At 41.4% G+C, this 14,870-nt stretch overlaps 2 protein-coding genes across 4 annotated transcripts in view; one reads left to right on the top strand and one right to left on the bottom strand.

Moving 5' to 3' along the window:
* Positions 1-1,618: 1,618 nt before the first annotated feature.
* Positions 1,619-9,133, bottom strand: DTX3L (deltex E3 ubiquitin ligase 3L). Of its 3 annotated transcripts, none has more exons than XM_021548708.4 (5): positions 8,546-8,737; positions 7,886-8,109; positions 4,010-5,542; positions 3,116-3,333; positions 1,619-1,833 (listed from the first exon to the last, which is right to left on the bottom strand). In XM_021548708.4, the coding sequence occupies exons 1-5, from the start codon at positions 8,718-8,720 to the stop codon at positions 1,764-1,766; spliced, it is 2,220 nt and encodes a 739-aa protein (XP_021404383.2). In that variant the 5' UTR covers positions 8,721-8,737; the 3' UTR covers positions 1,619-1,763. The 3 variants fall into 3 exon arrangements, with proteins under 3 accessions (XP_021404383.2, XP_085441020.1, XP_085441019.1); XM_085584894.1 differs by having other exon boundaries at positions 8,017-8,109; positions 8,546-8,570; XM_085584893.1 differs by lacking the exon at positions 7,886-8,109 and having other exon boundaries at positions 8,546-9,133.
* Positions 8,754-14,870, top strand: part of PARP9 (poly(ADP-ribose) polymerase family member 9) — an 8,921-nt gene continuing 2,804 nt past the window's right edge. Inside the window, exons 1-7 of the mRNA XM_021548707.4 lie at positions 8,754-8,854; positions 9,263-9,302; positions 10,004-10,839; positions 12,131-12,355; positions 12,436-12,645; positions 13,388-13,448; positions 13,884-14,258. Coding sequence (XP_021404382.2) covers positions 8,840-8,854; positions 9,263-9,302; positions 10,004-10,839; positions 12,131-12,355; positions 12,436-12,645; positions 13,388-13,448; positions 13,884-14,258 — 1,762 coding nt within the window. The 5' untranslated portion in view covers positions 8,754-8,839. The remainder of the gene's footprint in view (positions 8,855-9,262; positions 9,303-10,003; positions 10,840-12,130; positions 12,356-12,435; positions 12,646-13,387; positions 13,449-13,883; positions 14,259-14,870) is intronic.

The following is a 14,870-nucleotide window of genomic DNA, read 5'->3' as shown; positions in this document are numbered from 1 at the left end:
TTGCAAAGGCTTGTTTTCAGCCATTTCATGCTGTGTATTTTAGTCTTGTGGCCAAATATGGGACAAATAGAATTTCCTAATGCACTGTCCTCCCACACCTAGCCCAGGAACATGCTCTCCTCCCTTGCTGTAACTCTGAAAACATTCCTGACTGTGATTGTAAATTGACTATATTTAATTTCAATGTACAACTATGATTAGAAAATAAAGGTCTTCTGTACAGCTGGTTAAAGGATAAAGGCTTCAGGAGCTTTCCATGACAGCCACCAGGACTCTGCTTTACAATTCAGCCTGCAAACTTTGGCATAGATTAAACATTGGAGCTGGTGAGTTACCCAATAGGAGTCTGACATCAGTGAACTGGCTTACAGGGACAGAAAGTGAAATGAGAGACCAAAAGTAGCTGAGATTTGATCATCACATCTGTCTTGGTCTGGGATAGACTTAATTTTCTTCTTAGTAGCTGGTATGGGGCTGTGTTGTGGATTTTGTATGAGAACACTGTTGACAACACACTGATGGTTTAGTTGTTGCTAAGAGTGTTTACTCCAAGGACTTTTCAGTTTCCCACGCTCTGTGAGCAAGCAAATGCACAGGAAGCTGGGAAGAAGCATGGCAGGACAGGTGACCCAAAGTAGCCAAAAGGACATTCCATACCACAGAACATCACACTCAGAACAGAAACTGGGGGCAGTCAGCTGAGGGGGACAATTACTACTCAGTGACAGGCTTAAAAAAAAAAAAAGTAAAAAAATTTTAAAAAGGGGGTGGCATGGAGTTTAAACTGCCCCAAAACATGGTGTTGCAGGGAAGCTCCCAAATATGAAAAATATATACAGCTACATGTATTGCAAAAAGGAGGAAAAATCTGTACAGAAGAAACACACAAAGTATTTTCATATTTTCTTTATTAGTTGTGCTCAATAGCCTTAGCAAAATGGTTCAACTTACTAAAAATGATGTCTGTGTGACATACCTCCACACAGATAATTAGCAGGTTATTTAGGCACTGCAGAGTATCTTTATGATACAATTTAAACCTATATTGAATGCAATTGAAAGAATACAGTTTTATAGTTGAAAAACTGATTTAGAAGTTGTATTTAAGTTTAAGCACTATGGCAGGCACATAACCAGGAGCCCACTATTAGATATGACACTCTAACTTCCCATTGACTCCAACACAGCTCTCAGTATTCAGCACTTCTGCAAAGCTAAGCATCCATGTACCCCCTTGTACATGATCCATAGCTAATTTCACATGTAAAACCCAAATCACTAAGGCCATTTCTACCATGAAAAGAAGCAAAAGTCCATAGCCTTATCACAGCTAACAGTCATAGCTGCATACAAATTTTCGATTAGACGGGTTACATGATGCCAGCCATGCTGACAGACATCATAATGCAAAGCTAGGAGAAGTGCTTCATCTAATAAAAGCTAGTAGTGGATCTAAAGGTTTTGCAAATTTGAAAAAGTTATGGGGAAAAGTTCAAATCAGATTTGCTAGTAAAGCAAGATATACAAAATGCAATCTCACAAGAACTAAATACTGTAAAGGCTATATATAGAGGGAAGTAAAATATTTGTGAAAAGAACATACATTGTTTGATGAGAAAAAATTACTTTTCTTACCTGTGATTGTTTTTTACCTAACAAATGATTTAAGTACAGTAGTTAAACAAAGTAACTTCCCTCAGAGCTTGAGCAGTACATTAACTGCTGTATGCTTAGTCATTACACTTGAGAGTTGATAGATTTTCTTATTCAATTCCTTTTGCTTTCAATTCTGATCGAACGCGCTGCAGATAAGAAGAATCCGGGTAACCAAACCTAGGAGAAAGAGAGAATTGTTTGGCCTACTTCTGCAATGAAGAACTTGACAATTCTACAGAACCATCTCATCAAAATCTTTTTAGAAATTTCTTTATAAATTGTATGCAGTTCTTGCCCCAGAGAGAAAACAGACCCGTATTTCCAGTCACAGAAGTGACACAGAGCATAAAGCTACAAACTTAAGGAGCTGCTATATTTTGTTGTCCAAATTGACACTAAGAACTTAAATAAAATTCAAAGTGTCAAAGTGTTATAGTGTCAAAGCTGCCTGGGGTGTCCCTTGAAAATGATAGTGTTTGGGTACAGTATTTGAAAAAGAAAATCAGACCTGAAGAACATCCAAGTCAGCATTCAAATCAGAAACATAATGGCTGGCACCTTTGGACTTGTAGTAGTGCAACACCAGAACTGCATATGAAGCAAATAATATACAAGAGAGAGAATTTGCACAGAGGATAAAGTAAAACTGATACTTTTGCTCTTTTAATGATCCTAGCCCAGTCAGGAGGATCTAGACACAAGCCTTTAGAGCTTGCAGGACACAACCTGCCCCTTAGAGGCTGCAACAAGCTTAAGGACTGGTCCAAGATTCCCTCTTGTCTCTGCTGCAGGCAGCTCACACTCAGCACTGGTGATTGCTCCTTTCATTTAAGGGCTGCAAGTCCTCAAGAACTACTGGATACAGCTGTCATCGACTGAGAAAATCTTCTGACAGCTTGAATGGCCAAAATGGGGTAACCTTTCTTATGGCTGGGGCTGGCACTGTGTCCTGTGCTCTGACCCGCTAAGTGCTGCACAACTCATGGCTCCTAGCATCTAAAAGGACACGACCATATCTGTACTGCAGTCTCACTTCCTGCTGTTAGCTCTCTTAAGCAGAATTTCAAATAGTGCTTTATAAAGTCCAAGTGCCATCTTTACTGGGATCATAATAGACCAGCACCTCCTGATGTAGAACAGCAGGTACCAGGCACAGATCAGTCCAACCTTAGATGTCATCAAGAGCTTGTTGTCCTGTAGGTTCTAATCAAAGCAATTATTAACTAAGTGCCTTACAAACTCATTGGTGAATGAGTAGTCTGAGGGGCAGCAGAACACTAAGATCATCCTTGTTCCAACTGTCCAAACAGGGGAAGGTGATTAACATCTGGTTACATAGAGCATTCCACAATCACTGTTAGTGACAAAATCTGAAAGCTCTAAATGTGGAAAATATTCAAGGCAGTCTTCCTGACACATCTGAGTAACAACAGTATTGCATAAAGACAAGACTGCTTACAGGGTAGGTCCTCCCATCGTGGCAGTTTTGTGGTGAATATCATTCCATGTGATAACATTCTCTGCACCAGTAGTATGTGACTGCCCCACTGTGAAAATCAATTTTTGGTTAAAGGCCCTTTTGAGGAGCTGCAGAATTTCTCGCCCTTCCTCATTGTCAGGTAAATACGCTGTTCGGTGAACTGGCCCATAAGGCTGCCCTGGGTTTGGATGGCTGCTCTGTTTTGTAGAAAAACAAAACAAAACCACATTGTATATCATAAATCATTCTGAAGGACATAGCATGACTGATAACTGATTCCAAGTTTTTTTCTCTTTAGATACTTTCTTTCACACAAATTTAATTCACACTTTCTTGTCATCGCTCATGCATCCATTGTTATTTTTAAATCTGGTTTTCCCTCTTGTCTCTACAAATGCCTGGTGCTGCACCTGTGACCTCTTAATTTACTACATTCTCAGTCCTAGTCACGAATCCAAGCACATAACATAGGGAGATTTCATACCTGGAAAGCCCTTACCACATATGTATATTTGTACACTGGTGCCCACAGCAAAGAGAACACCCCAGAAATGCTCATTATACTTGCAAAACTTTGCTTATATGATATCACTGCATACCTTTCAGTTCAGTTATTCCTACTGTACAAATTAAAGACAGGTACCTCTGTCCTGGTGCACATAAAATAGAGGCTGATCATCTGACCATTTAATTCCTACTGTATTTACTTAATCACTCAAAAAAATACTGAATTAAACACTTGCAGATTTGTACAAAACAAAGAAATGTCTTCCCTGAACATGCACTAAAGTAATGGGAAGATAGTTAATTTTATATTCAATATTGGTTTTGATGTGGGAAAAATATCTTTAAGAAACATTTAAGTATACTTACAGTTTGAATACCACCTTTCATATTATAGTCAATTACAATAGTGCCACAATAGGGATAACCAGGAAGAGAGGTATTAGTTGTTGTATTTGACATTGTTCCCTCCGGTTGGTTTCCCATCAGGACTCCACAGACAGTATTACAAACTGGACAAGCTTGTTTGTAAGTCATGGCTCTGTCAATGCAAATTTTGCAAAATGCATGTTTGCACCTTTCTAGTATTTCTTTATTTTCAATTGTATCCCTGCAAATAGGACACTCATCATCTTCTTTTTCTTCTGTCTTTGCCTGAGTCTGTCCTTCAGAAAAAAGGTTATTCTTTTGCCTAACACTGGACTTCTTAGATGCTCCTGTAGCTTCTTGAGAGCTGAGGTCAGAGAACAGTAGTGCTCTATTTCTAGTTTGTGTCCCTTCAGTGTTAAGAAGGGACTTAATGTTCTCTTCAGCAGCATAAAGATGGTCTGGTAAACCCATTATGATTAACTTATCTTTGTTCTTCTTAAGTTGTACATTAAGATCTTCAAATTTCTTTGCATTAAGTAGCATGTTTAAAGTTTTCTTCTGATTTTCTGAAAGCTTCACACTGATGATTTTTTCTCTTAACATTGCAGAGGCACTCTGAAATTCACTGATAAAACTTTCAGTAGCATGTGATGACAGATCAGAAGTTTTGGATTTAGGCCTAAATATTATGACCTTCTGGCCATATGAATTCTCTTTTATTTTTACCAGTGTATCAAATTTGCCATTTATGTTTTCAATTTCTTTGCTTAGTATGGTTTCCAACAATTTAAACACAGAAGCATCAACTTCAACTCCATTCCTGTATTTGTACCATTCAGATGATATTTTTATATTCTTTTCAGCTTGGCTGTTCTCACCTTCCTTTGCTAGAAATTTTTGGGCAGCTAAAATCTCACTCCCTGGACCACGGAGTAGCAACTGATTCCCTTCCTCTTTAGCAAGAAGATTTTTAAACTTTTCATTCAATTTCATTATTGTCTCTTCTAATGTGTAACTGTTTGTTATGGGAACTATTTCCTCTGTCAGATTTTCTGTAGCTTTCTGAAAAGTTCTGATAAAATAATCACTAGCTGCTTGTAACAATGCAGGACTTTGATCAGAAGATATGTGTATTAATGTGTTATCCTCCTCATGACCTTTAGTTTTTATATGTGCTCCAAACCTTTTGTGTAGTTCTTTGATTTCTTCTTTGCGGGCATGACTAAAATACTCATAGAGAGTTGTCACAACTGGAATCTCAACAACTTCTTCAGTATTCAGGCTATTTTCATCCTTCAAACCATTCTTACATGCAGAATGTGAAAAATCATGGTTTGGGTCTTTGCCTGCAAGGATATCTTCAAAATAGTGATAAGCTTTTTCAATATCTGTAAAATCTCCTGTCAATTTCTCAGAGCCATCCACGGCAGGGTTTCCCTCTCTCTTTAAGTTTGGACACATAATGGTAATCTTCTCCCTTTGGTCTTCAGTGAACATACTGGTATTCAAAGTAGCAGATACTGTAAGAAATATCTAAAGAAAAGACAAGAATACATCAACATTAGTTTTCTCTAAGGTTCTCTGCTTGCTACTTCTGTATTTTCAGCAAGGAGAAGCTCTGTCCATCCCAGTAGTGCCAGATTACTACACACAAGTTCGCACACAGTATTTCTTTTATGTCACATACACTAACAGTACAAACAGGTGAGTAACACAATCTACTTCTAAGTCAGCAGCAAAAATGAAATGCCTTAATGTCACCAGCATTGCAGGAGGAAAGACAGTAACTCTGCTACTTAGGCTGAGACTGTGACCAGCACTCTCTGCTCCAACCTCTGACAGCAGACTTAGTAGAACTAAAGGCAGGCAACCTCTGTGGCTAAGCTCATTCATTATGTTAGGTGCTTTTCCCATCATTACCAGGCCCTAGAAGTCCTGCACACCAAGCAAACAGACAAAGAAAACAGAAAAAGCAGACAAAGCAAACAGATTTTTTTCTTTCCCTCCCTAGCACTCTCAAGGTTTCTTGGCACCAGGCTGACTGGTGCCCTCCTTACTGGCCTTGAAGGTCCCTGGTACCCTGCCAACCAGGTGCTGTTGGCCCCATCCCAGAGCAGGCAGCTTTAATCAATCAGATACAACTCCTCACTGGGAATTCAGGCCACAGCTGTGGCTGGACAGTGAAACCCAGAAGGACCCCTCGGTGGCCAGGAAGACCTCCTCTGCCCTCTGCTTCCTTTGAGGACTGACAGGATGACCCAGATGCTTTTACGTGTTTTCAAGTCTAGATCGTGATTGTTCTATCAATACAGCAAACCAAGTATTAAGATAAGACATGATTTGCAGAGGGTCCAGGTAACTAGAAACCGTAAGAAAAGCTGTGCCATCAAACACAGTACTACACTACTTACAAAACTGTCCTACACTGATTCTGTTTGTAGAAATCCTGTGGCACTCTGATCATTAACTCTATGCTTTCTGAAAAGCAAAAAGCTTTAGTTGTTGAGGCCTTGTGAAAGCAATGTCCTAGAACAGAGACTGGATGGAGTTAAAGAATAAAGTAGGTGTTTATTAGAAAGCCTCAATGGATACACCTTGGGCAGCACAAGAGCCCAGCCAGGGCTACACCCAAGATGAATCCAAAATGGTCACAAAATGGATGACCAGTCCTGAGGTCTCACAATTTTGCAAGTTCTGGGCCATTTGCATATTGGAGTTAATTGTTCAATTAGTCCATCATTGTTTATGCTCTTGGGCCTGAAATTTGGATCATTTGTCCTTGGTCCCTAGCTAGAGAAGGAATTGTTTTGTCTCCCAACTCTGTGAAGAGAGCTTACTATCCCTTAATGTGAAGCTCAGAACTACACACTAAAGCAGTACAGAATCTGAAAAATGTAAAAGCTAAGACCTGAGGCATCATTGTAACTACATTTTAGTGCCATTGTTATTCTGCCAAGGATCACCAAAATAATCTGTCTATTCCCTTAGAGCCAGGTTATTCAGACACAATGTGTTTTAACACGATCTCTGAATTACATTTCATTGTTCTTATAAATATTAGACTTCATAGTTTCCACTTATTATCTTTATTTAAAATTTTCCCAGAAGTCATACTTTGATAACTCCAAGAGTTAGGGCAGAAAACAGGATTCTGAAAAATAATAACAAACATGTTCACTTCTGTACTTCACACAGACAGAAGGATAGGGAAATTTGCAGTACTGATGCCAGGTAAACACTACACTAGCACATTCTATACTTCAAAAGCTACGCCTATGTTACCAAGCAAAACAGGGTTAAACCCTCTGAGCCAGATACCAGTGTCTTGGCAGAGCCACATCCACACCATGTTGCCCTATCCCATGTCCCTAAACACAGCTGATCTTTTCTGTGTAACTTTAAGTTCAAAGTGTCCGAAAGCATGTTTCTGGTGCTACATCACATCACAGCAGACTTCTTTAATGCTGAAGAGACGGGGATAATTAGGGTTGCCTCAAGATGCAAACCATGTTGAAAGAGTAGGTGGAAAGGTGGAAGAGTAGGTGAAAGGTATATTGGTGAAATGATCCAAATCTCATACAATTCTTCTACCTTTTGGGAGCAGCCCTTGGTGCATACTAACCCCTGAAGCCTGCCAGAGTGCTGCTCTAGGGAATAGTGGTTGGCACCTGCCAGAGTCAGGCTGGAACACAAGCTGCCTGTAAACATCTGTAGACTGATCTCTGGTCTGGCACTCAAATGTCACTCCTGGCCCCCATTTCATTGACTAAGAGCACACAACCAACATCTTTTTTGGCACGAAGTATTGAAGTGCAACAAAAAGAACTCATGAAACTACACGCAGGGCAGGCTGTGACATTGCTCTTCCTGCTGTACCTTTTTGGTAAGGTCTTCCTTTGCTGTGGCCCCATAGCCTCCGCTGTCCCGCTGCTCCTGCTGGGGCAGGGAAGGGCTGGCAGCGACCTTGTTGTAGCTGGCAGAGGCCTGCGCTGCAGCCCGGCTCTTACCCGGCTCCCCTTCTCCCGACAGAATGACTATTTCCAGGCATCTTGCACCGAGCTCCAAGGTGTGTTTTGTGCGGGATTCCACATTCCTCCTGTCTGCGGTAATTTCAGAATCACAGGACTGTTATGGCTGGAAGGAAGGTCCAAGATCATCCCACCCCGGGAGACTCCACGACCCTCCTGCGTAGCCTGTTCCATTGCTCTACCACCCTCGACGTAAAGAAATTCTTCCTTATGTGAACTTAAGGGGAAGTTTCTTGCGTTTTAGTTAACGCTCTTCGTCCTGTCGCTGGCTACCACCGAGAAGTCCGGCACGCCTTTGAGATATTTTTATGCATTAATGAGTTCCCCTTTCAATCTGGACAAAGGCAGGTAAGGCTGATAAAGTTACCTGCAAACTGATGGCCACCAGCGGCCCTGGAGCGCCCTGCCCAGACTCAAAGCCGTGCCTCGCGGCTTCCCCAGTCCCCTCACAGCCGCCCCCGCCAGCCCGAGCCGCGGCCGGCCCGCACCGCTCCTTAGAGACCCGTACCTTGCTCCTTAGAGAACTGCACCCAGTAGGTGCCGGGCCGGGGGCCCGCGCACACGTTGCACTCGCCGCCCCCCGACCGCTTTCCCGACTGGAAATACGCCTGGAGCTTGAGGATCGCCTTGTCGCCGGCGGCGGGCGCGGGGCTGAGCCGCACCAGCAGCCGCGCGGCCGCCATGATCCCGCCCCGCGCTCGCTTTCGCTTTCGCTTCCCTTCCCTCTCCGCCGCTCGCTTTCGCTTTCGCTTCCCGCTCCGCCCGCGGCTCCGAGCGCTGAGGGTCCGCCCTGAGCCGCCCCATGGGGATCGTGCAGGTAGGGGAGCGGGGCAGGGGGCAGGAGGGACGGGGCCCGGGCTGCGGCGGCTCCCGGCGGGGCTCCCGGCACAGAACAGCCCAGCCCGGCCCAGAACGGCCCGGCCCGGCACAGAACGGCCCGGCACAGAACGGCCCGGCCCGGCACAGCCCGGCCCAGCCCGGCGCTCGGGAGCGGCTCCTCCCGGCCTCTCGCTCCTGCGGGCCGGTCGGAGCCGGAGGAAGCTGAGGGGAGCTTCACCCGCAGAGCAGCTCCGAGCAGCATTTTAAAAACTAGGAAACTTCGTACACGTGTTTGAAAAGCTGCTGGTTTGATTTGAAACACAATCTCTCTTGTAAGAAGGCAGCCCACATACTTTGTTGCTTGTAACATTTACTTTCCCTTTTTTTCTTTTTTTTATTACAATAGAGTTACGTTGCAGATTTCTTCAGAGGGAAGCTCGGTTTAGGTAAGCCTCTCATTTAGCGTTGAAAACTGACAGCTGCAGCCAGCAAACTGGAAAACAAAAGCCAAAAGCAACCTGAAATTCACAATTAATGTGAAATAGACACGGTTGTGAATCAACATTATTATTAATTACTTCAACAGGACTTGCTTGCATTTCTCTTTTAGAAGCAAGAACTCAGAAGTGTTTTGATGAGTCGGCATATATACTTTATAAGTGCAAAACGTCAGAGTTTTTATAAGCAGGTAGTATACCCCGGAGGAAAGTATGACTAAACTCGCACAAATTGATTTAAACTAATTAACATAACTGCTGTAGTATAGTACTGCTGACATCTGCCACGAGGGGGCTGTACAGCCATAGTAATAATGTAAAAACTGTTCCTTTAAAAACGTGGTTTAAAAGCCTTTCTGAGTTCATACGAAGTTCCATACAAAGAAGGAACTTGCTTGTGGGCTTTAAGTGCAGATTAAATGAGACTCACAGAACTAAAACTGAGTATAGGATCTCTGTGGCACAGTTAAATGAACCTCCTTGGGTTTTCCAAACCTCTGAAAAGGGGAAAGAAAAGATTAGAGTGTGTAAAAAAATATTGTTTAGCAATGACAGTAGGATAAAATTGAGACCTATAAACCACATTTCTAAATAAAAATAAATATTTTGATAGTAATACCTTCTCTTTCACTTTATATTCTGTATCCTAGGGTCAAGCATCGTAATGGATGAGGTCAATTTGATGATCCCCATCAGTAAAGATGCCTATGAAGCTCTTAAGAGAAGAGAAAACTGTCTCAATAATCTCGTTTCCAAAAAGTTTGCTTGTAGGTTGGCCTTCAGAGAAGCAACAAAAAGCACTGCTGAAGTATACAGAAAAAAAATGAAGTCGGGCATTGACATTCGTGTTTTTAAGGATGATCTCACAAGACACAAGGTCGATATTGTGGTAAATGCAGCCAATGAGTATCTTGAACATGCAGCAGGTCTTGCTCTTGCCCTTGTAAAAGCTGGAGGGCCAGAAATAAAAGAGGAAAGCAAGCATTATGTTCAAAGGTTTGGAAGAGTCAAAGTTGGTGATATAGCAGTGACAGGTGGAGGGAAGCTTCCTTGTAAGGGTATTATTCATGTGGTTGGTCCAAAGTGGTATGCTCACAAAAAGGAAAGATGTTGTTACCTTCTTCAGGAAGCTATTTTGAATGTTTTGCGTTATGTTAGTGCTCCAGGAAAGGCTTTGAAGTCTGTGGCTATCCCAGCAGTGAGTTCAGGTATCTATGCCTTCCCAATTGATTTGTGTTCTCAAGTGATTGTAATGGCTGTAAAGAAATTTGTTGAGGCAAGTCCACCAAGCTGTCTCAGGGAAATCCGCCTGGTGAACATTGATGAGTCTACAGTCGCAGAAATAAAGAAGGCCTGTGAAAAGTTTCTGGGTGATAGCAATTCACTTGAAGACACTGAGCCACTTTCGCCAAGCCAGGCTGTAACTCACCTCAAACTTGAAAACATTCGCTTGCGCGTCATAAAACAAGACCCTGCAAATCTGAACGTAAGTCTGTCCTGTAATTTGTGAAATGTGGTGTTGCCTCCAAGTCTTCGCAGGATCTGGAGCCCAAGAGTTCAGAACACATTTTGTATCAGTCCTCTAAGTGGTTTTCATCTCAGTTTGATGAGCATTTACATGTGGTAATTAAATCATAGTAGCAAGGAGTTGGTTTTTGTCTAAATTGGTATGAACTTTAGAATGTTTTTATTTTGTTCTTGTATACAGGCTGTTGTAATAGGAAGCAGCTAAAGATTGAATGACTTAATAATACATCTCTATGTTAAGGTTTATCTTCTTATAATGCAGGAATTCACATTTTATCATGTACTCTATAGAAGTATTCTCATTTTCTGCCTTGCTTTTTTTCCTATAATTTATGTTCTCATAACTCCATTAGTGGAATTATTCAGCAAACACTGAAACAGAAGAAAACTTACACAAATGATGTGCACCTTACCTTTAAATAGAGCATTATTTAAATTGATTAACTTTTTAGGTAGAAAATCTAATATAAAATAGATGGCCGCAGTCATAGGAATTAAACAGAGCTCTTAGACTACAAGGTACATCACAAGAATGACATTTACTTTTAGCAAATACTACATCTTAAAAAATAAATATATTTTTCTTTTAAAGAAGTCTTATAATTGAAAAGGAGGTTTGGTTTTTTGGTGTAAGAACAAAGGATTGCAAAGTTGACCTTGCAGAGAATTTTATTAACCATTTCTACAGCACTGAAAGATGCCCTGAAGACTGTGAGCAAAACATGTTCTTGTGTCTTTAGATAATATTCAACAATTAACGTTAGAACAATTACTGCTGTTAGCAGCATTCTGTGAACAAGTTTTTTGCATATTTGAAATACAGGGCACCTACTATGGGAATCTGTTTTTTCCACTGGGAAAAATCATAGCTTTGCAGTTCCCTTATGTGTACTCACACTGCTGTTTTGGTGATGTGTCCTTGCTACCCTAAGGGGATGACAGCCACATCCATAGTTCTCTCCTGCTGATAATTGGCACGTGGGTCACTTAGTGAGAGTAATAATTCTGTTCATTGCACTCTTGATGACTGGATCAGCTTTGTGCACACTGTGGGTTTCTGAACTGCCACTGCAAAGTGCATACTTGGATGTATTCCAGTGCTGTAGTAGTAAATAGTAGGAAAATTCAGCTGATCTGTGGCAGTCATGCCTCTGTACAGGAATTGTGCTTAGAAAGAATGCTCTCTATAATAGCAAAGCTTGCAAATAGTTAGTCTGAAGTACACTGAAATTTGCACTCTTTCCTTGCAGAATACAGCTATTGTTAACTTCCTGAATGCAAAGGGTGAGCCTTCCTCTGAGACTTCAGAACGACTGCTGGAAAAAGAGGGTGCAGCTTTTCGGAAGGAATTTCAGCATCATCTGAGACATCCAAAGGGTTTTAAGGAGCCCGTGGTGGTCAAAAGGCGTGAGCCGCCCTCTACGTTTGTACTGCAAATGGCACTGCAATACCAGCATCCGGTATTACAGCTTCAGGTGACTATTGCTTACTTTGGATCTTAATGGGTTTTCATGTTGGGTTATGTGAGGACTAAAAGATTTTGTTTTGCCTGCAGGAATTGAAGGATGCAGTGAAAAGATGCCTGGGTTACTTTCAAGACCACTCATCTCCCTCAGTGTCTTTTCCAATAAATTGGTCACCAGAGCTGCCTGTTGACATAGCAGCAGAGACCATGATTGAAGCAGTTTTAAATTTTGCCAGGGCACATCCTACGAAGAGAGAAGTGCAGTTTGTTGTTTGCCCAGATGACCATGCTGCCTATGAGGTAACCAATTTGTTGTTAACTACCCGTAAGGAAGACAGAAAACTCTAAAAGTATTTCCATAGATGACTGAAAAGTATGATAGTCTGTTCTGTACTAACGATTGTAAGCAGCAGATCCTTTTGTGAAACTATTACTCTCATAAACAGATAATCAATATTTGCATATACTTTCTCTTCACTAAGCTAGAAGTCTTCAGCCTGTAGTCTGATGAAAAGGGGAGAGAACTTTAAAATTTTCATGTCTGTCAGTGAATGTATAAGAAGGGGTCTACTCTTAACTCATTAAGGAACAAACATTCCTCCTCAGGAAATGTTTCCAGTCAGTTTTGGGTTTTTTGTATAGAGGTCCTAAGGCAAAATACTATCAACATATATGAGCTAGCATAATGGAAGGATTTCAAGTAGACAGGCAGGAGAATAGTCTGAATTTTAAAACTGAGTAAGGATGCATCAGCATTAAACTGCAAGTAATGAACATCTTTATCTTATGTGATAGCATGAGATAGGCCACAACCACAAGGAGTTGGTAAAGGTGCCATTCAGCGTGTTAGGAGATGCAGAAGAACAGGAATGCATTTGATATTGCCAGGAATAACATTTTGGGAAGAGCCTACAAATGCCAGTGTTAACAATTTCAGAATCAGGGGTGGGGGTGTAAACTGCTTGTCTAACAGAGGTTTGAAGATACTAATTGCATATTTGATAAGAGATTGCAAACTGCTTCCAAACTTTTATCTTTCAAGGTTGTCCAGAGAAAATTTCATTCAGCAAAATACAAACTGGAAAACAGAAGTGATCCTTTGAGTAAGTAATGAGCAGAAGGGGCATTTCCAGTAAATGAGTACTCCCAATTTGATAATCTGTAATCACATTCCTTTAAAATAGGGAACTTAGTATTTACATATGTGTCTTGGGGAGAGGAAGAAGCGAAAACTCATGAGCACTTTGTATTTTTACATTTATAGGAGCGGAACTGCACAGCTCCTTTTAAGATTTAAAACCCATTGTCTTTGCCTAACATCTTAGAAGTAATTGAGTGAAAGGTAGATAAATTCTATGTGTGTGTGTATCCTGGAAACATTACCTCCTTGTAGCTGATCTCTTTTTTGAGCATACCAGAAGAGTAGTGTGCTTCTTGCACTTTACAGCTGGGATTACAAGTAGGAATTTGTGTCAGGCCTTGAAAGCTCTTCACTCTTCCAATGCACTTGTGTTAAAAAATATACCTATATCTTCCAGGTACAGAGTCAGGCAGTCAGACTGCAAAAGAGCATGCAAGCAGTAAACCCGTGATTGAACTTAGAGGGTTCACACCCACAGCACTGGGAGCAGCAGAATCGTGGCTCCAAAATGTAATGAAAATTCAGAAAGATTACCATGCTGTTATTGAAAACAACTACATATTTTGCCTTGGTAAAGAGGAGCTTGCAGAACTCTCTCGAGACCAGCTTTCTAGTGTATATGTGTCAGAAGAAGTGAGAGATGGACGAGCAAAACTGGAGCTTCAGGGCCCTCCTGATGTTTTGATTGATGCAGTGCTCACAACTGAAGAATTACTGCTTCGTGTGCAAAAGAAGGCTATTGCTGAACAAGAGAAACTGCTCTACTCAATGTGTATGTAAATAGTGCCTAAACAAGGTTAAGTATGAAGCAACGTGTATCTCTGTATTGCTGAGAGTGGACAGACATACTGAGTATTGCTTTAATTACTGACATCTCTGTCCTTTCACCATGTGAGCCCCTGGAGGACCATTTGTTAGCTGTGGTCACTCACTTGGCACTATTCCCAGTAGGGCACAGTTTATACGGGGGCTGCCCATTATGTATACCCAGCTGTAGTGGAGCTCCCTCCAGGATACCTTCACTTTAAAGCCTGGCCACTGGAGATACACAGAATTTGCACTTAACACACCCCTTTGCTGAGCTCTTGCTGGCTACAGCTGGACCACCGTTGCAGGGCTCAGCAGTAGACTTGTTCTGCAGAGCTGTCATGAACAAACGATACAATTAATATCATTACAGAAAGCTACTGAGTGATCAATTTTAATTCATGTTTTTGATAGTCATTCAATATAGACACCTTTATATGAAAGCTCAGCTGTGAAGAGGTGTCATGGAGATCATAAATTGCTTTTCCTTAGTTTCTTCTCTCCTGGTTTCTTCATAATAAATGTATATATATATATACATACATACTAGTTCCTCTCAATATTAGCCTCTGACATT

This window comes from Lonchura striata, chromosome 7 (genome assembly GCF_050655825.1).
Source record: "Lonchura striata isolate lonStrDom1 chromosome 7, ASM5065582v1, whole genome shotgun sequence".
NCBI classification, from domain to species: domain Eukaryota; kingdom Metazoa; phylum Chordata; class Aves; order Passeriformes; family Estrildidae; genus Lonchura; species Lonchura striata.
This window is presented reverse-complemented; position numbering and strand designations above follow the sequence as displayed.

What these genes read in the sequence shown, in the direction of transcription:
- DTX3L (XM_085584893.1), bottom strand. Translation starts at nt 9,118, where the DNA reads ATGCTGCTCGGAGCTGCTCTGCGGGTGAAGCTCCCCTCAGCTTCCTCC. An exon ending in GCAGTTCTCTAAGGAGCAAG is followed by an intron (nt 5,543 to 8,545) that starts GTACGGGTCTCT and finishes TCTTTTCTTTAG; the next exon opens with ATATTTCTTACAGTATCTGC. An exon ending in ACGATGGGAGGACCTACCCT is followed by an intron (nt 1,834 to 3,115) that starts GTAAGCAGTCTT and finishes TCTTTCTCCTAG; the next exon opens with GTTTGGTTACCCGGATTCTT.